The 20,475-nt window shown below is 43.1% G+C and overlaps 3 protein-coding genes across 4 annotated transcripts in view; 2 read left to right on the forward strand and 1 right to left on the reverse strand.

The window, feature by feature from the left end:
* The first annotated feature begins 1,071 nt into the window (after positions 1-1,071).
* Positions 1,072-4,158, forward strand: LOC142368657 (tripartite motif-containing protein 16-like). Its single transcript, XM_075450861.1, has one exon. It carries the CDS (start codon positions 1,150-1,152, stop codon positions 2,767-2,769), a length of 1,620 nt encoding a protein of 539 aa, XP_075306976.1. The 5' UTR covers positions 1,072-1,149; the 3' UTR covers positions 2,770-4,158.
* Positions 4,159-7,515: 3,357 nt separating this feature from the next.
* LOC142368485 (tripartite motif-containing protein 16-like) lies at positions 7,516-10,206 on the forward strand. The gene is made up of 2 exons (XM_075450660.1): positions 7,516-7,575; positions 8,289-10,206. Exon 2 carries the CDS (start codon positions 8,429-8,431, stop codon positions 10,055-10,057), a length of 1,629 nt encoding a protein of 542 aa, XP_075306775.1. The 5' UTR covers positions 7,516-7,575; positions 8,289-8,428; the 3' UTR covers positions 10,058-10,206.
* Positions 10,207-13,644: 3,438 nt separating this feature from the next.
* LOC142369025 (uncharacterized) overlaps positions 13,645-20,475 on the reverse strand; it is a 31,689-nt gene continuing 24,858 nt past the window's right edge. For both annotated transcript variants that reach the window (XM_075451249.1, XM_075451248.1), the window contains exons 11-14: positions 18,864-18,981; positions 18,602-18,766; positions 17,612-17,704; positions 13,645-16,265 (exon numbers count right to left, since the gene is read on the reverse strand). In XM_075451249.1, coding sequence (XP_075307364.1) covers positions 13,983-16,265; positions 17,612-17,704; positions 18,602-18,766; positions 18,864-18,981 — 2,659 coding nt within the window. In that variant the 3' untranslated portion in view covers positions 13,645-13,982. The remainder of the gene's footprint in view (positions 16,266-17,611; positions 17,705-18,601; positions 18,767-18,863; positions 18,982-20,475) is intronic.

Raw genomic sequence — 20,475 nt, forward strand, 5'->3', positions numbered from 1 at the left:
GAAGAAGTCCAAATTAGCTAAACAAGATGTCATAAAAGAGGGAGCAGATGTCAGTGTTAGATTATCAAAAACTGTAGAATTGGGATCTGAATCTATAATATAATTGTCGAAGAATTTTGACTTTTGGATGTGAGGTTCCTGGATAATACAGGAGTTTTATGTCCAGAAGAGGGCAGTATTGCAACTTTTGAGATACCTGCTGCCAATAAACAATAGAAGAAGAATTCCGCGCTATCCGAGCTTCCGTAGTTTTTTTCCTTATAACCGCCGCCGCTGCTGCTGCCTTTGCAGCTGCTGTTTCTTCGCAGACGGTAAGAAGTACTGAGTTGTGTTGTTTTCTTTGATAATCGAATCATTTCTGCTTCTGGTCTCATGTGGTTTGCTGCTCATATATCTGCAACGCGTTACGGTTTTTCCTTTGTTTATATCAGATTTGTCCGTTTATCCTCAGTTGGAATTTTGAATTCTGCCGCGCCATTGGCTGTGTTTAGCGTGTCACGTGACTCATGAAGAGACAAACATTTCCTGCTTTTTCCGTGTAAATCTCGTTTTTTTTCCCCCCTTTCTTAGTTGACGTCCTTTGTTCGGATTTTATTTACAACTTGTTTGTTTTGTGTGGTCTTTTTTTTATTTATATTAATTACGTTTTAAATAACGTTTTTTTTTTAGCCACTCGCTTCACATACTAAGCTATTTTGTCCACCAGGGGGCAGTGTTTCACCACTAAATGGTTCAAATGAGGTTTTAAGCTATATTGTGCTCAACTGGTCAGAAGGAAGAATTAAAACGTTTTCTTTCGGTCTCAATGACTAGTTTAGTCACTCATATCTTTGTACTTGAAGTTTTGGAATTAAAGTCTTGAGCAGTGTTTGTTTAATTATGTATCTATGTACATGTGTACATGTTTGTGTGTGGTAGCAACATAAAGCTAATGAGATGCTATAAAATTTAGGTAGGTTTACTGGCATCAGTTGAACATGAGCGAATATTCGTAATGGTAAATAATTACCAGATTTTCTTTTTTTAATCCTCCTTAGATCTATTTTCCCGACTGTTGCGGACATACCTCGTTCACAACAAAAACACAGCTTGGCTTCCCCGGAGCTCAACAAAAGGAAAATTGAGTAAACGCTGCCACTCGAAAGAAAAATGGCTCTAAACAATTTAAAGTTGTATCAGGAAACCTTCTCTTGTTCGATCTGTCTGGATCTGCTGAAGGATCCGGTGACTATTCCCTGTGGACACAGCTACTGCATGAACTGTATTAAAGGCCACTGGGATGGAGAAGAGGGCAGCAGGAACCACAGCTGTCCTCAGTGCAGGAAGACGTTCAGCCCGAGGCCCGTGCTGGTGAAAAACATCATGTTGGCGGAGTTGGTAGAGGAGCTGAAGAAGACTGAACTCCAAGCTGCTCCTGCTGATCACTGCTATGCTGGAGCTGAAGATGTGGCCTGTGATGTCTGCTCTGGGAGAAAGCTGAAAGCCATCAAGTCCTGTTTAGTCTGTCTGGCCTCTTACTGTGAGAAACACCTTCAGCCTCACCGTGATGCTCCACCATTACAGAAACACAAGCTGGTCGACCCCTCCAAGAAGCTCCAGGAGAACATCTGCCCTCGCCGTGATGAGGTGATTAAGATTTTAGCTGAGGCGTATGAAACGGCCCCAATAGCAGCAGAACGGGCTGAAAAGCAGAAGGAGCTCAAGGGGAGACGACAACAGATCCAGCAGAGAATCCAGGACGCAGAGAAAGATGTGAAGCTGCTTCAGCAGGAGGTGGAGGCCATCAATCAGTCTGCTGCTAAAACAGTGGAGCACAGCCAGAAGATCTTCACCGAATTTGTCTGTTTCATCCAGAAGAAAAGCTCTGATGTGAAGCAGCAGATCAGATCCCAGCGGAAAACCGAAGTGAGTCGAGTCAAAGAGCTTCAGAAGAAGCTGGAGCAGGAGATCACTGAGCTGAGGAGGAAAGATGCAGAGCTGATTGAGCTCTCACACACAGAGGATCACAGCCAGTTTCTGCACAAATACCCCTCAGTGTCAGCACTCAGGGGGTCTACACACTCATCCAGCATCAAGATCCGTCCTCTGAGGCACTTTGAGGATGTGACAGCAGCTGTGTCAGAGCTCAGAGATAAACTACAGGACATCCTGAGAGAGGAATGGACCAACATCTCACTGGCTGAAGTGGATGTTTTACTGTCAGATCCAGAACCAAAGAGCAGAGCTGGATTCTTAAAATGTTCAAGAGAAATCACACTGGATCCAAACACAGCACACACACAGCTGTTATTATCAGAGGGGAACAGAAAAGTTACATTCATGGAACAACAGCAGTCTTATTCTGATCATCCAGACAGATTCAGTACCTGGAAACAGGTCCTGAGCAGAGAGAGTCTGACTGGACGCTGTTACTGGGAGGTGGAGTGGAGAGGGGCAGAAGTTTATGTATCAGTCGCATACAAGAATATCAGCAGAGCAGGAGCCTTGCATGAAAGTTTTTTTGGATTCAACAAAAAATCTTGGTCATTACGTTGTAATATAAACAGTAACAGGTTTTATCACAACAAAGTCCAAACTCCAGTCCCAGGTCGTCAGACCTACAGAATAGGAGTGTATCTGGACCACAGAGCAGGTATTCTGTCCTTCTACAGCGTCTATGAAACCATGTATCTCCTCCACAGAGTCCAGACCACGTTCACTCAGCCGCTCTATGCTGGAGTTTGTCTTTACCATCACGGAGACACAACTGAGTTCATTAAACTGAAATAAGCCCGATTCGCACGGGACTTGTATTATCTATGGACCCCCCGTAATTTGGAATAATTGCGGAGAATGTCTGAGTTCTTAGTCCTGTGCGAATGCGCCATGTCCGTGATTTGTGGGGTAATAATTCCCGCTGCGAATTACCTGCTGTGTTTCGGCAAAGCACAGACGTCCTGTGGTAATTTAAGTCCCGTGTGAACGCACACGTGTGTGTTTGTGAATGCAATCGCACATCTCTTGTGTTGTCCTGGAGTAAACAATGGACGGTATTGCCGAACGGGGCAAAACAGGAAGTTAAGACAATTACGGAATATCCGCTCATGATGTCTGTGATTTGAGTAAATTACAGACTTTTGCTTGTCCCGTCCGAATGCGCCACAAAAAAATACAGAGGTGTGGGGGTAGTTGCGAATTACCAGTGATCCATAGGTAATATTTATCCCGTGCGAATTGGACTATAGACAGAAGTCATTTCAGGGACAGTTGGTTAAAATGTGTTTTAGTTTCCACTTTATTTAGTCTCCATCATTGTTGAGTCATTTCTTCACTGCACAGAGATCAGCTGTCAGTCACACTTTATGGGTGGTGTAGGAGCTATTTCTCTGTTTCTAGTTAAGTCTTAGAATTTAGATTTATTTGATATTATTTCCTTATTTTTTTTGGTTGATAATTCGTATTTTTGTTTAGGATAAATTGGTTTGTAATTCATTTGATTAACTTTTTGTTTGGGGAAATGGGCGTTTCACACATAAATACACAGGTTTTAGGGAGCTCTGGACGCACTTGGGTGGTCACTTGTTTTTTTTACCAGTTCTCAGTCAGTCAATCAGTGGGTGAACAGGTGAGGCAAGCAGGCAGAAAGAGCGGGAATCAGAGCAGGAGAGGCAGGAAGGGATCCTGTGAAGCATGAACCATGTTGGTTTTACCTGCAAACTTGGAATAAATCCATGATGAACTACATTTTTTGATGTTTTGGACCTTTTTGTTATGTTATGTTTATTTTTAGTTTGGTCACCTTTAAGTCAAAAGTTTCTATTTTCATAGACAAATAGTTACTACAGGTGATACTTTGACCTCTGATTGGTTGGTGTTTAGTTGGTGTTGGACTTTGTTTGGGTGGCGCTCCTTCCTGTCTGTTCAGTCATGGAGGCTATCACTGCTCAGCAGGACTTTTATCCTCCTGAACTAATTACATTTACAATCACTGGTTTGTTAGACCAAATGTTGTTGTTGTTCAGATCCATGTACAGATGAGGTAAACTGTGATTATCATGATCATCATCAGTCATTATTTTATTGCTCACAGCTGATATTCTGAGTCAAACACACTGATTGTGAGGATGAAGAGAATCTGTGCATGAAATCATTGAATGTGTCATCAAACTGAAGCTTTACATGATCAATAAAGACAATGTTTCTTTTGAATTAATAAGTTTTTTGTTCTTTATTTCAGGATCTTACATTAAGCTGATGGAGATAAAAAAAAAAATAATATAAGAGAATAACTCAGTTAGTGTTCAGTACAGAGTTTATCTTTAGAGCAAAAACACAGTTTCTATCATTTTTTTAATCATTTTTTCTTTTTTAACTTAGCTTTTCTTTATTCACATCTACATAGCAACAAAAGAAAGACCAGCAGAGCTCAGGTCATTCATGTGCACCTCATAGTTAGATTGTTCTCAACGTTATTAATATGTTTGCTCAAACTGAAGCTTTGCATGATAAAAAAAGCAGTTTTTAGCTCTATAATTATATTAATCTTCTGCATTTATTCCAACATTTCAGACAAAGGTAATTATGCAAATTTTGAATTAATCACAGTTTAACTGAGGGAAGTATCAACCCAATCCACTGGATGGCGACAGAACACAAAGATTATTCCTTAAGTTTTCTTAACACAGAAGATGTGAATTTATTTAAGGTAAACACAAGAAACTTGTGTTAAAGAAAAAAAATGGACCAGACTCAGTGAATAATTCCCTTCACTCCCTATAATATAGATCAGTGAGCGGTGCTGATCTACATGTCATTGGGGTCATCAGAGGTCCGTTTCACAAAGCAGGTTCAACAACTGAGTCTATTCCTGATCTGAGTTGATCTACTCTGAGATAGAAAACTCTGAGTTTTTGGTTACAGAAACGCTGATCTGAGTGAGTTTAATCAACTCTGAGTAAGTTCACCTTGAGTTTTGCGTGTGCGCCACAACTTTAAAAAGCCAGCATCATTGGAGCCCCGATTCGACGAGTCACCATGGCAACGGGGAAGAGGAGGGGCTACGTTTTTCACCAACCTCGAATTGGAAATCTTCATGCGCTCATATGGCGAGTTTCAATACGTTTTTAGAAATAAGTGCAACACCGCTGCAGCAGCAAAAGTGTAAGTTTAAATGTAGTCCTTTGCAATCACAATGGGCCTCATTGCAAGAACATTTTTGTATTTTTATTCTAAATTTCTCTTACTTTTTTCGTACGAAGGACTCGTAGAGGCATAACCAACTAATGGTGACGCTGACCGTGCTAACCGTGACGATTCTTTCGCCTCTCTGCCAGCTCCAGTAGTAGCAATATTTCTTCTATTTTTAGATCGATCAGCTGCATCTCAATCAAAGTGCGCATTCGTCCAGTCGCCATTGTTGTTGAATGACCTCCGTAACCGTAACACCCACAATCTTAGCTTGTTCGTGATTGTCCCTCTTGCGTTGTGGCGTGGGATTAACATAGCGCAGACAGCGCTTCAAAAGTAGGCATAAATCAAAAATAACTGCGTCATATCTGCGACAAGCTCACTGCGACATACTGCTGCGAGAGTATACACGGCCCTTCAGAGTTTTCACAAAACCTGCTTCGTGAAACGGACCTCAGGTGGGAACCTCCAGGAGGCTAGACAGTGATCACTGGCGTCCCAGAGTCACTCCCCTACTGCCAGCCATCACTGCTCCTTACACCACAACAACCATCTTTTTTTCTTTTTTTTTACAACCATAATCTACCCCCGCCTCTCACCAACTGCACACCTGTCACAGCGGGATGGGGATACAAACCCTGGTTCGGGTAGGGGGTAATGAAAGCATAGAGGGTGACAGAGGTGGAGGCAGGACAAGACACACGAGCAGATTCAGCAGACAAACTCACCTAAACAGTCCTACAGTCACTAAAAATGCCAGCAAGAACTCACTCAAAGCCGTCTCACCCAAAATGGCCGCCTGGTTTCAGAAGGCTCACACGGGCCACACCCTCCACTTAAATATCTTGAACTTCTTCTTTGCTTCATCCAGAAGTCTGTTTACCCTAAGTGCTCCCCCTGCTGGGCCCCCAGCTGCTATTGCTTCTTCTAATTCAAATCCACTGACTGGACTTTACTGGCTCATCTGACACTTCCTTCACTATTTTCCTCACACTCTGTACACTTACACCCAGCTCCCACAACAATGAGACAACAGACTTCGCACCAAATCCTCTATGAATCTGTCTTCGTCCCCACTCCTGAAGGCCTCTTCCTTATCCAACCTTAAAGGGATAGTTCGCCTCTTTTGACATGAAGCTGTATGACATCCCATATCAGCAATATCATTTATGAACATCTTCTTACCCCCTGCTGCGTCCTGTGAGCCGAGTTCCAGCCTCGTTTTGGTGTTGATGAAGGTAGTCCGGCTAGTTGGCTGGGGTTTAAAAAATAAAGTGTTTTGCTTCTCAAAACAATATGCGTTCAAAAGAGTAATACATTTGCATCACAAAATCGTTGATCTAGAAAAAGTCAGACCTCACATCGCTTGGCGCTATTTTTGCCTCCCTTCATATTTCACAACCACTGCAGACTATAAGTTATTTAATCATTAAACTGTATGACGAGGTTGGTTACAGCCCTGAATATACAAAAAGTCTAAAAACGCCATTAAAATATCAAAATAAAGTCTTAATTAACACTCTTGAGAAGTGTTTTATTGGGCCTCCTGACATATTTTAGGCTGTGAATTTCAGAAATGTTTTTTTTTTTAAGATTTAAACTGAATAAAATAATACTTAAGTAAACACTTTCATCCTTTTCCAGTAATATGCACTATGGCTGTAAAAACTTACTTTATTAATCCCAAGGGAAATTTAAGGATGCAGTAGCTTATGCAGACAGACACAGAATACACAATACACTGATTTCAAATCGGAATACAAAAAATTGTAGAAGCTAGTGAAATAAAATCACACGCGTGTAAGAAAGTACTTTTGGCTAATTACTGGATGAATTGAGGTTATTTAGAGATGAGTCAAAAGATCCAATGACACTTCCAAGATGTGAAATTGAGATTGTTCAACGCATATGTATACAGTAGAGATGTATGCCTGAATTATGGCGCTACAGTGAATACAAAAGGCAAGAAAGTTCATCATATGTAGTGACTCTATGGCTGCATTATACAATTAGATAGAAACAGCTCCTGAATGGACATTCTGTTCACCAGACACTGTAAACAAATAAAGTTTACATTAATTTTCTACTTATAATTCGAAATGAGAAGAAGTCCAAATTAGCTAAACAAGATGTCATAAAAGAGGGAGCAGATATCAATGTTAGATTATCAAAAAACTGTAGAATTGGGATCTGAATCTATAATGTAATTGTCGAAGAATTTTGACTTTTGGATGTGAGGTTCCTGGATAATACAGGAGTTTTATGTCCAGAAGAGGGCAGTATTGCAACTTTTGAGATACCTGCTGCCAATAAACAACAGAAGAAGAATTCCTTGCTATCCGAGCTTCCGTAGTTTTTTTCCTTTTTGCCGCCGCTGATTCTGTTGCTGCTGCTGCTTCTTCGCAGACGGTAAGAAGTGCTGAGTTCTGTTGTTTTCTTTGATAATCGACTCATTTCTGCTTCTGTCTCGGATCATGTGGTTTACTGCTCACATATCTGCAACGCGTTACATGTTTTCCTTTGTTTATATCAGATTTGTCCGTTTATCTTCAGTTGGAATTTTGAATTCTGCTGCGCCATTGGCTGTGTTTAGCGTGCCACGTGACTCACGAAGAGGCAAACATTTCCTGCTCTTTCCGTGTAAATCTCGTTTTTTCCCCTTTCTTAATAGTTGACGTGCTCTTCGTTCGGATTTTATTTATAAATTGTTTGTTTTTTCTGGTCTTTTAAAAAAAATATTACGTTTTAAATAACGTTTTTAGCCACTCGCTTCACGTACTAACCTATTTTGTCCACCAGGGGGCATTGTTTCACCACTAAATGGTTCAAATTAGGTTTTAAGCTATATTGTGCTCAACTGGTCAGAAGGAAGAATTAAAACGTTTTCTTTCGGTCTCAATGACTAGTTTAGTCACTCATTTCTTTGTACTCGAAGTCTTGGGATTAAAGTCTTGAGCAGTGTTTGTTTAATTATGTACATGTGTACATGTTTGTGTGTGGTAGCAACATAAAGCTAATGAGATGCTATAAACTTTAGGTAGGTTTACTGGCATCAGTTGAACATGAGAAAATATTCATAATGATAAACAATTACAAGATTTTCTTTGTTTCATCCTCCTCAGATCTAATTGCCCGACTGTTTGGCATCATATTGTGAAGCGTAGGAGCGAACATACCCCGTTCACAACAAAAACACAGCTTGGCTTCCCCCGGAGCTCCACAACAGAGGAAAATTGAGTAAACGCTGCCACTCGAAAGTAAAATGTCTCTAAACAAATTAAAGTTGGATCAGGAAACCTTCTCTTGTTCGATCTGTCTGGATCTGCTGAAGGATCCGGTGACCATTCCCTGTGGACACAGCTACTGCATGAACTGTATAAAAGCCCACTGGGATGGAGAAGAGGGCAGCAGGGTCCACAGCTGTCCTCAGTGCAGGAAGACGTTCAGACCGAGGCCTGTGCTGGTGAAAAACATCATGTTGGCGGAGTTGGTGGAGGAGCTGAAGAAGACTGGACTCCAAGCTGCTCCAGCTGATCACTGCTATGCTGGAGCTGAAGATGTGGCCTGTGATGTCTGCTCTGGGAGGAAGCTGAAAGCCATCAAGTCCTGTTTAGTCTGTCTGGCCTCTTACTGTGAGAAACACCTCCAACCTCACCGTGATGCTCCACCATTAAAGAAACACAAGCTGATCGACCCCTCCAAGAAGCTCCAGGAGAACATCTGCCCTCGCCGTGATGAGGTGATGAAGATTTTAGCTGAGGCGTATGAAACGGCCCCAATAGCAGCAGAACGGGCTGAGAAGCAGAAGGAGCTGGAGGGGAGTCGGCAACAGCTCCAGCAGAGAATCCAGGACAGAGAGAAAGATGTGAAGCTGCTTCAGCAGGAGGTGGAGGCCATCAATCAGTCTGCTGATAAAACAGTGGAGCACAACGAGAAGATCTTCACCGAATTGGTCCGTTTCATCCAGAAAAGAAGCTCTGACGTGAAGAAACAGATCAAATCCCAGCAGAAAACCGAAGTGAGTCGAGTCAAAGAGCTTCAGAAGAAGCTGGAGCAGGAGATCACTGAGCTGAAGAGGAAAGATGCTGAGCTGGAGCAGCTCTCACACACAGAGGATCACAGCCAGTTTCTGCAGAAATACCCCTCAGTGTCAGCACTCAGGGGGGCTACACACTCATCCAGCATCAATATCCGTCCTCTGAGGTACTTTGAGGATGTGACAGCAGCTGTGTCAGAGCTCAGAGATAAACTACAGGACATCCTGAGAGAGAACTTGACCAACATCTCACTGACGGTGAGTGATGCAGATGTTCTCCTTTCAAAACAAGAGCCAAAAACCAGAGCCGACTTCTTAAAATACTCAAGAGAAATCACGCTGGATCCGAACTCCACAAATAAAGAGCTGGTGTTGTCCGAGGGCAACAGAAGAGCAACGTTCATGAAACAAAAACAGTCGTATCCCAGTCATCCGGACAGATTCACCTACTGGTGCCAGGTCCTGAGCAGAGAGAGTCTGACCGGGCGCTGCTACTGGGAGGTGCAGTACAGAGGAGGAGCCGTTGTTGTGGCAGTCTCGTACAAGAACATCAGAAGATCGGGTTCACTCTACGAATGCTCTTTCGGATGTAATGACAAATCTTGTGCGTTATCCTGTCACAGAGAGGGTTACACAGTCTACTTCAACAGCAGCTTCATCACCGTCTCGGCCCCGCTGTGTTTCAGAATAGGAGTGTACCTGGACCACAGAGCAGGTGTTCTGTCCTTCTACAGAGTCACTGAGACCATGACTCTCCTCCACAGAGTCCAGACCACGTTCACCCAGCCGTGCCACGCCGGACTTCGCTTTTTCGACTCTGTCGGAGACTACGCTGAGTTCATTAAACTCAAGTGAACCCCATGTGGTATATTTGCCTCGTCGTGGTGGCTCTCGCTGAACTAAGCGGACATTTCTGCACATCTAAATGCTTCTTTGATGTTCTTTTACTTTTAATGTGTGAACAAGCTGAAGCTTTACCTTCTGAATAAAGCCGTCAAACAAAGCTGATGGAGTAAATGTTCATTTAATGAGAGTATAACTTCAGCAGAGAACCCACTTTCTGATATATAATATATATAATAGAACAGAAAAATACTTTATTCATCCCCCAATGGGGGAAATTCAAATTAGTCAAGTAGCTCAAAAAATTATGATTATGATCCAATGATTGTATATTAACAATAATAATACCGATTCTAATAAAAATACTAACTAATAATAAATGACTAAATTAAAAAAATATAAATGTCAGAAAATGCGTTCTATATAGCCATATATAGAATAGAATAGAAAAATACTTTATCCCCCAAAGGGGGAAATTCAAATTACTCAAGTAGCTCAAATTATTAATTTTTACAATGATAATTAATAACAACAATAATAATACCAATTTTAATAAAAAATACTACTGCTAACTAATAATTATAATAATAAATGACTAAATAAAAAATATATATATATAATTATACATTTTATTTATAACGCACTTTACATTTACAACAAAATCTCAAAGTGCTACAGTGGGATAAAAGACAAATATTAAGATCCAAAGCAGGGACAGTAAAATGCACACATAAAAGTAGTGAGTCTTTTAAATGCAAAAACAAAATAAAAACAGGACAGAGCATTTAAAGGGAGATCATTAAAAACATTGGGTAAAAAGAGGTTTTCAGGCCTGTTTGAAAGGCCCGGTGTGTGTATATATCTATCTATATCACCAAAACTGGTAAGATGTTTCCTTTTGGGCCCTTAAAGCATGGAGGAAACTAATATTATATTATCCACTGTGCAGCCTCAGAGGAAAAAGGTTTGAACACTCGGTCAAATGTAAATTAATAACGGAAGATTAAATTAAATTCAGTTTTATTTATAAAGCACCAAATTACATCAAATGTCATCTCAAGGCATTTCAATAATACAGTCCAATTCAAGCCAATTGGAGTTTCAATTCATTCATAATCATTCCTGATAAAATGAGCTAATGTGAATTAAAATGTCTCATTTCTGCTCCGTAGCTCCATTCTGTTTGCAGTGTTTTGGGAAGTGGGGTCGTGTTTCAATCCTGGACCAATAAAAAGTTTAGATTTGGGAACTAAACCAAATCCAAACGCATGTTCTCTGGATGAAGTTACAAGAAAGAAACATTTCAGACAGCCTTTTGAGTCATGTCTGTCAGAGGGAAAACAATTTATTAGTGTACAGATCACATATATCAAATAACTTTATCGGTACATAAATAGATTTACATAAACTTACAGATATTTTCATATGAACAAACATTTCCAGTGAGCGGAGACGGTAAATATCTCATTATTGACTTAAAATGATCATCAGATACTTAAGAAAACATGAATAAGTTATTATAAGTAATAATTATTATAATTGGGCCAAATTTACAGAGATTCCTCAGCTTTATTAGTGAAGTTAAAGGTGCAGGATGAGAATCATAAAGGCTTTTTAAACCTCACACCAACAGATTTGATCACCTTAATTACACAAACACACTTTCTTTCATCAAGTAAGATCTTCAACATAATTGTAGACTTTTTTTTTTATGCCTCTAAAAGTTTTATTTGGCTAAAACAAACGCCGGGCTGGAAAACTTAGTTGTAAACTGCGGCATCTCAGCGCCCGGGTGCTTTAGGGCAGTTTTGTGCCTGTGTGTGAAAAACACAATTCTACTTAAAAACAAGTCAGAAGCACGTAGTTTGAGGGTTCATAAACTTCTCCAATGTTGCTTTAAGCTGCCTTTAAATTACTTGTGAATTGGCACTATGTAAATAAATTGATATGAACTGAAACGGTCTCTGCATCTCAACGCTTTCTGTCATTTTTTTGGCGTGAAACAGTCTTAAAGTCTCAATGAGAACAAATTCGGTCGTGAGGGTTCTTACTATACGTCCCTTTAATATTCAGAGAAAAAACCAAATGTGACTATTCCTACGCTTGGCCAGGATTAAAAAAAAGCTGATCAGCTGCAGGCTGAAGGAAATGTGTTAAATATGCAGAGGCAAATGCCCCCCATGTTCATGAGAAACAAAAAACAGCCTTTCCCCAAGCATTAAAGTATCATCACTTGCTGTAATGTTGGAACGCCTGCTCAACTACTCACTTAGATCTGATGTTTTCACAAGAATGTTGAATCTTCACATTCCTCCGAGGTCATTTAAAGGGACAGTTCGCCTCTTTTGACATGAAGCTGTATGACATCCCATGTTAGCAACATCATTTATGAACATTTTCTTACCCCCTGCTGCGTCCTGTGAGCAGAGTTCCAGCCGAGTTTTGGTGTTGATGAAGGTAGTCCGGCTAGTTGGCTGGGGTTTAAAAAATAAAGCGTCTTGCTACTCAAAAGAAAATGCGTTCAACAGAGTAATACATTTGCATCACAAAATCGTTCATCCAGAAAAAGTCAGACCTCACAATCGCTTGGCACTATTTTCTCTCCCTTCGTATCACTGCCTGCTGTGCAGACCGAGCAGCAAACACCGTAACAGGCGCGGCTGTCGGCAGCACGCAGTGATACGAAGGGAGAGAAAATAGGGCCAAGCGATTGTGAGGTCTGACTTTTTCCTGGAGAACGATTTTGTGATGCAAATGTATTACTCTTTTGTTTTCTCTTTAATTTTCAAATAGTAGACAAGATAAACATAACATGCAAACAAAGAAACATAACACTGAGTGAGCAAAACAAAAACTTCCCCCATTCACCCCTCCCATCCCCACCCGCGCCAGACAAAGAACAAACATATTACACATTATACAGCCAGACCACCATAAAAAAAAACAACAACAACAAGAGAAATAAAGTTACAGACAGTAATTATTTTGCAAAGCTGTCAGCGTCCATGTCTTCAACAAAGGTCAAAAATGGTTGCCAGATTCTGTAAAATTTCTTAGTAGCACCCTGACAGTATATCTAATATTTTCCAATTTGAGATGGCCCATGATGGCTTCTCTGATCCAGTGACTATATATAAGTGGAATAGGGTCCTTCCATTTAAACAATATTAATCTCCTGGCCAGGAGAGCAGAGAAGGTCATCATGCTGACTTCACACCAAATAAAAGGGGAATCCTCTGGAGTCACTCCAAACAATGCAATAAAAGGAGATGGTCTCACTATTCTTCCTATTTATATATATATTTCGCCAAAATGTGTGCGGCATCGGACATGTCCAAAACATGTGTAACAGAGTAGCTGGAGCCTGTCTACAGCGATCACATGTAGGATCAATGCTGGAGTTAATCTTAGAAAGTCTAACTTTCGACCAATGCAAACGGTGAACAATTTTAAATTGGACAACTGCATGTCTGAGGCATATGGAATGTATTACTCTTTTGAACGCATATTGTTTTGAGAAGCAAAACGCTTTATTTTTTAAACCCCAGCCAACTAGCCGGACTACCTTCATCAACAACAAAACTAGGCTGGAACTCTGCTCACAGTACGCAGCAGGGGGTAAGAAGATGTTCATAAATGATGTTGCTGATATGGGATGTCATACAGCTTCATGTCAAAAGAGGCGAACTATCCCTTTAAGATAAAAAATATACATAATGTGGCACTTTCAGTGGTGTTGTTCTTTTAAGTTAATATGCAGAAAACACAAATTATTCAACCATTAAAAGCTTCTCAACCTCCAACTAAAAGCTTAGTGTTTCATGCTGGAATGTAGTATCCTCCCTTTCTTGGAGTTTCTTTACTGGAAGGTATCCTCTGATCTTCACTCCAGCTCCAGCGATCCGCAGACGCCGCCCTGACTTCATATGTTCTCCTGTTATCTCCAGCTCGGCTTGGTGCTCTTGCCCGAGTCCCTGGATTGATTCGACTTGTCTGAGAAACTGCCGCTGTCGTTCCGGCGGTGGCCTTTAGGGGACGCCGGCGGGTTGCGGAGCGGGGAGCGAGCGGGCGACCTGATGCTCTGAGACCTCCTCAGTGGGGACGAGGAGGGGACGGCGAGGAGATCCGGTGATTTGGAGGAAGCGGAGACTCTCAGGGACCCCGTTCGGGTAAAAGCGGAGGAGGCGGTGGTTGAAGGGGTCGAGCGGAAGGAGTCCTTGGGGGAGGATTCTGGGGAAAGAGAGGGAGCGAGGGTGGTGTTGCTTCGCCTAAAAGAAGATGAAGCAGTGCTTCGGGCAAAGCCTGGAAGAGGCGTTGCAGGGATTTTGGCTTTGTGCAGAGGAGTAGCAGGGGCACTGACGCTGCCGCCTCCTCCGCCCTGATTGAGCGCTCGCAGCTTGGAGAGGCACATTTTCTCCTCCGTTTGGGTTTTTGGTTTCGTTAGGGCCTTCCGGATGGACGGCTTCCTTTGCGAGTCCTGCTTCTGCTCTTGGACAAATCCCTGAATTCCTGGAGCCTTCTGCTCTTTCGGTTCCTTGGAGTCCGGCATCCTGTTGGTGCTGGAGCGGCGGGATGACGGGGCGGTTGCGGGCCTCGCTCCTCGTCGGAGGGAGGCGCTGTTGAGGTTGGATACCGTCGGACCGGAGGGCACCGGGGTTTTCGCCGAGCTTCTGCTTTGGGCAGAAGGCCTTTCGGTCTGTTTGTGTGTGGGCGGAGCCCCCCTGCTGGTCTTGGTGATGGGCACCACCCGCCTCAGGTCCTGGCTCTCCGAGTTGGTGAGGGTGCGGACGGACTTGGATCTGTTTGGGGCTGACGGTTTCACTCCAGAAACTCGAGGTTTAGAGGTCAGGGAGTTCTTGGTGGATAGTCTGGATGACGGTGAAGGTTTTGCCTTTCCGTCAGAGGAAGAAACGTCTTTAGTCGTCTGATGAGAGGTAACCCGGGTTGCACCTGGGACAGGTGCCGCAGTACTCCTCTGATCGGCCTCTTCTTCTTTGCCCTGACCGGCTGGTTCTTGATCTTCCTCAGAAGCGGGCGCTCCACCGACTGATGCAGACTGGTGCATTCTGGGGGAAGACGCCGGAAGTGAGGAGTCCTTGCAGGGCACCGGCTGGCTGCTGATGGGTAAAGGTACCGACTTCTCACTGGCCGGCTGAGGCTCTGAAGGACTTTGATTGGCCGAGGCTGTGGAGGTCTTTGGCTTTCCTCCCTGACCGTCACCCCCACACAGATCCTGGTCTGTTTGTGCACTTTCACCAGCAGCCTCGCACACACCTGTCACACACCATACAATCACCTTGTCTTCTTCTTCTTCGTTTTCCTCTCTTTGTGATGAAGATCTTGTATCGTGCACATCGGGTTTCTCCTCATTCTCAGTCTCCTGGGAGTTATTTTGCACCTTCTGCTCCTGTGATGCATCGCCTGCCCCTCCTTCCAAATCTGTGATCACCAAGTCCTGTTGGGGGTGACGGATGCATCGGACTTCTTGGTGGCTGCTCAGGGCGGTGACCTTGTCGAATGCTTTGAGCTCAGGCACCAGTGTGCGTTTCTCTAAAACCACAGACATGTTTCCTTTCGTGGCGGTGGTGAGTTCCACCTTCTCGTCAGTGCAGCCAATCTGTGGACTGAAAACCTCCCCGGCGTTGTTCGTGCCATCGGTTTCCCTGCTCGAACCGGAATAAGTCTGAGGGTGTAATAGCGTTGCCTGGCTGCTAAAGCCCAGGCCGAGTTGAGCATTTCCACTGTCACTGTGGTCAGCTCGCTGGTCTGAATGAGAGGTAGCTTCGACTGTAACTTTGCTTGCATTATTGAAAACGTTCATTTGAGTCTGAGCGTCATCACTGCTGAGGTCGGCGGTTGTACGGTTTGTGTTTTCTGGGGTTTCAGGTGGTTTGGAGAGTGTCTGTTTGGATGAGGCTGGTGGGAAAGCGGCCCTTGCATCTCCACTTCCTCTCTGCCGAACAACTTTGTGGTCGGACGACATTTCCAGAAGGTTGCTCAGCTCGCGCTCCGCAGCAACAGACGGCGAGTTGGAAGGAGAGTACCGGGTTCGCTGTTGACTCCACGAGCGCCCCCGAGGACTGTGGTAGTTGTTTAGAGGCGAGCGGGGACGGGACTTTAGGACGGGGAGCTCCACCGAAAGCCCAGCCTCGTGGCGCAGTGACATGATGGCTGACATGTCCGTCTCACTGCTGCAGCGCAGCCCAAAGGCTCCGCCCACCTGCAACACAACCATGCAGTGGAAACTCATTCGCAGCCCAGGCCTTAGTCCATGGCTGTGTTCGAAACTGTCTACTACATACTACATATTACATACTTGCAAACTGCATACTCATCGATCAGACAGTATGCAGAGCGTTTACCCACAATGCATTTCGCTCCTGAAGCGCCTGAAGCTGATTTCGGCTCGGGCTATAAACTCTGTAAATATATAACTTTAGCAACTTTTGAAACATTTTCAGGTGAGAAAGTAGTAGTTTAGATCCCCAACGTGTTGAAAACCTGACAAAATACCGACTATTTACAATTTTCTTCCCACGAATTCGGCGCTACTAAAGCTAGCCGTAGTGAGCAACGCACTTCCGGTTATTTTCACAAAAATAAAATACACGTTGCCTTTTATCATAGGGAAAGCCATTACGATACAATTGGTGCTTTTGTTTTGAAAACAGGAAGTGAACCTACCCTCGTTGTAGCTAGCTTGAAACTGCCGTTTTGTAAGGAAATGACGATTGGCGATGTCAAGTTACATTGCATCTTGGGTAGTTTGAGTATGACAAGTAACCTCATGATGAATACTCAACATTTGGGCTAATCTAGTCTGCATCTAGTATACATCTGGGAACTTAAAAAAGTGTGAATAGCCGCTTTCGGACTGTAGGAACCATTGGCAGTTCTAATAACCTTTTAATCCGCGGGGCCGTTTTCTCCCGCATTCGGACATACAGGAACTCGGGGCTTTCTCCCTTAGTTCCTATAACCATTTCAGCTCCTTCTCCGAGGTCGGGTCTTTTCATGGTTCTATAGAACGCATCTGACGGAGGTGTGTGGTGGTCGGTAGCTACGCCCCATGACATGCAATCACGGCTGAAATGTTTACTCATACAACACGGACAAAACCGGCGCGTGTTTAATAAGTTAAACTTACACGTTGTCTCCTTTGTCTGCAGCGCTCTGCTCTCCTTTCTTCCTTCATGAAATGAAAAAGTATCGTCTCCTGACTCTCTCTGTGAGCTCTTCCAGCCTCGATATTAGACGCCTGATGTGATCGTCCATGATTAATATCACCATCATGCAGACCATGAACAAGGTGGCCTCCCCGCTCTCCATATTAGCTTCTTTGTGGTGTTTTCCCGACCTGGTCCCGACTCATGTGCGAATGCAGACTGAAACAGTTCCGCTGGGGAAGGACAGTTATCAGAACGAAATTCGAGTAGGACAGTTCTGATAACTGCGTTCTTAGAACGGCTCTGTCCGAAAGCGGCTTATGAGTAGTAGGAGTAGTAGGAGAAGTATGCGGTTTCGAACACAGCCCATGTTGGTGTTTCAGGGTGAGCGTCTGCCTACCTTCTCGCCTCCAGCCCAAGAGTGCCTCTTCTGCTCCTCCTCCTGCAGCCGCTGGCGACGAGCCGCCTCCTTCACCTCCCTTTCCGTGTTTTCCTTTAGGGCAAAAGAGTGATATAATGGTTTCTTTTAAGCACCAGCGTGATCCAACACATACCGTGCTGTGCAAAGGTCTCGAGCCAGCCCACATTTCTCTATGCATTACCAGGAAAACTGGAAAAAGATGCAGCGATTGACTGAAACATGTACAAACATACAGTATATAAGGTAAAACGGTTTAATTCTAATGAGCTTAAAGGTCGATATCTGGTCTTACCCCTTATTTTTTATATATGTTGCCTTGAAAACTGAAAATAATTGCTGGGATTTCTTTGAACATTAATATAAAAACAGAGTTTCTTACAGTACAAATGGTTAATGCGGACATATGTAACTCCAATAGATTTAAATAGATATAATAGAAATGTACCAGATGTATGCACAAAATGTATGGAATCCAGAGGAACTCTATTTCACTGCATTTGGCAATGCAGAAAGATCAAAACAATCTGGGAAGAGGTAAGAGCTACAGTCGAGAAGATTATTTCAAAACAAATCGTATTGGATCCTTAACTTTTTTTGTTGAGCATATACCAAGAGAAACATAACTATAGTAGGAATGAGCGGGCATTTATAGACCTCGGATTGCTTTATGCCAAGAAATGTGTTGCATTATTGTGGAAAAAGATCTGTAGACCGAGTACTACTCAATGGATAAGACAGATGTTAGCAAGCCAATAACTTACATATTAAAGGCTAAACGGCAATTATTTGAAGACATGTGGAGCATCAGCTACATTAAGGACTTGGATTTAATAGATGAAGAAGTGGATGACTAATCTTTGTGGGCAATGCAGATCCTGACCTTGTAAGATTTGTATGTTTTCTCTATATTTGTGTCTTATTTTGCATTTTGCATTTACTAATGTTGTTCGGTTGAATTTGTGTGTGCACCTTAACAGCTTGGGAGAATCTGGTGCAGAAGCTGTGGAAGATCCGAAAACATTCGTCCAGCCTGAACGTGTCTCTGTCCTCGCAGAAGAAGTCGATCAGCTCGCTGCCCTCCTTCTTCAGCTGCTGCCGACCGCCCTGCAGCGAGCGCAGAGACAGCGTGGCGCTCTGAGACGGAGACGCACAGATCCGGTCAGGTTCGTGTTTCTGAGCTTTGAGGCTGCAGCAGTTTTATTTTATTTATCAGTTACTGTGTAAATGTTACCTGCAGGAAACTGTCCAGCTGCTGCAGAAGCTCTGTGTCTTTCTGGATGTTCTCCTCCACTGAGCACGTGCGAGATGTCAGCAACTGTAGATCTGCATCCAGAGTTTCCAAAGGGATCCTAACAGAAGAAAAATGCTGCTTTATTTCAGTTTAATGTAAGGCACAATATCAACAGCTGGTGCTGGTCCTCCAGGCTCTTTAGTGATGCAATACAATGAGCACATGGAGTAAAAATCAGTCAATGTTTCTGTAACCGATATGAAACCTCTGCGTTGTGTTAAAGGGATAGTTTGCCTCTTTTGACATGAAGCTGTATGACATCCCATATTTGTAATATCATTTATGAACATTTTCTTACCCCCTGCTGCGTCCTGTGAGCCGAGTTCCAGCCTCGTTTTGGCGTTGACGAAGGTAGTCCGGCTAGTTGGCTGGGGTTTAAAAAATAAAGCGTTTTGCTTCTCAAAACAATATGCGTTCAAAAGAGTAATACATTTGCATCACAAAATGGTTCTCCAGGAAAAAGTCAGACCTCACAATTGCTTGGCCCTATTTTCTCTCCCTTCATATCAATACGTTCAGCCGCCTGCCGACAGCCGCACCTGTTACGGTGTTTGCTGCTCGGTCTGCACAGCAGGCAGTGATACGAAGTGAGAGAAAATAGGGCCAAGCGATTGTGAGGTCTGACTTTTTCTGGAGAACGATTTTGTGATGCAAATGTATTACTCTGTTGAACGCATATTGTTTTGAGAAGCAAAACGCTTTATTTTTTAAACCCCAGCCAACTAGCCGGACTACCTTCGTAAATGCCAAAACGAGGCTGGAACTCTGCTCACAGGACGCAGCAGGGGGTAAGAAAATATTCATAAATGATATTGCTAATATGGGATGTCATACAACTTCATGTCAAAAGAGGCAAACTATCCCTTTAAGGTTAGAACGAATGGAGACCACACCACTGCTCTTTCGAAGGTCTTTATTTTCCTCAACCTTTCCTTTCCTCACCAAACATGAGAAAAAAAAGGAAGAGTTTAGGCGGGACCGTGGCTGTGTTCGAAACCGCATACTGCATACTGCATACTGCATACTGCATACTACATACTCATCGATCAGACAGTATGCAGAGCGTTTACCCACAATGCATTTCGCTCCTGCCCGAGCCGAAATCAGTCGGCTTGAAGCTGATTTTGCTTAAGCTCTAAACTCTGTAAACTTTAGCAACATTTGAAACATTTTCAGGCCAGAAAGTAGTCGTTTAGATCCCCAACATGTTGAAAATCTGCCTTAATACTGACTATTTACAATTCTGTTCCCACGAATTCGGCGCTACTAAAGCTAGCCGTAGTGAGCAACGCACTTCCGGTTATTTTCACAAAATAAAATACCCGTTGCCTTTTATCATAGGGAAAGCCATTACGATACAATTGGTGCTTTTGTTTTGAAAACAGGAAGTGAACCTACCCTCGTTGTAGCTAGCTTGAAACTGCCGATTTGACAGGAAATGACGATCGGCGACGCACGTTACGTTGCATCTTGGGTAGTTTGAGTATAAGTAGTAACCTCATGATGCATACCCAACATTTCGGCCAATCTAGTATGCATCTTAAACTTAACT

The sequence above is a fragment of the Odontesthes bonariensis genome, chromosome 19 (assembly GCF_027942865.1).
Source record: "Odontesthes bonariensis isolate fOdoBon6 chromosome 19, fOdoBon6.hap1, whole genome shotgun sequence".
In the NCBI taxonomy this organism is placed as follows: domain Eukaryota; kingdom Metazoa; phylum Chordata; class Actinopteri; order Atheriniformes; family Atherinopsidae; genus Odontesthes; species Odontesthes bonariensis.

Bases quoted from the DNA above. Each gene is read 5' to 3' on its own strand.
- LOC142368485 (XM_075450660.1), top strand. From the start codon at position 8,429: ATGTCTCTAAACAAATTAAAGTTGGATCAGGAAACCTTCTCTTGTTCG.
- LOC142368657 (XM_075450861.1), top strand. From the start codon at position 1,150: ATGGCTCTAAACAATTTAAAGTTGTATCAGGAAACCTTCTCTTGTTCG.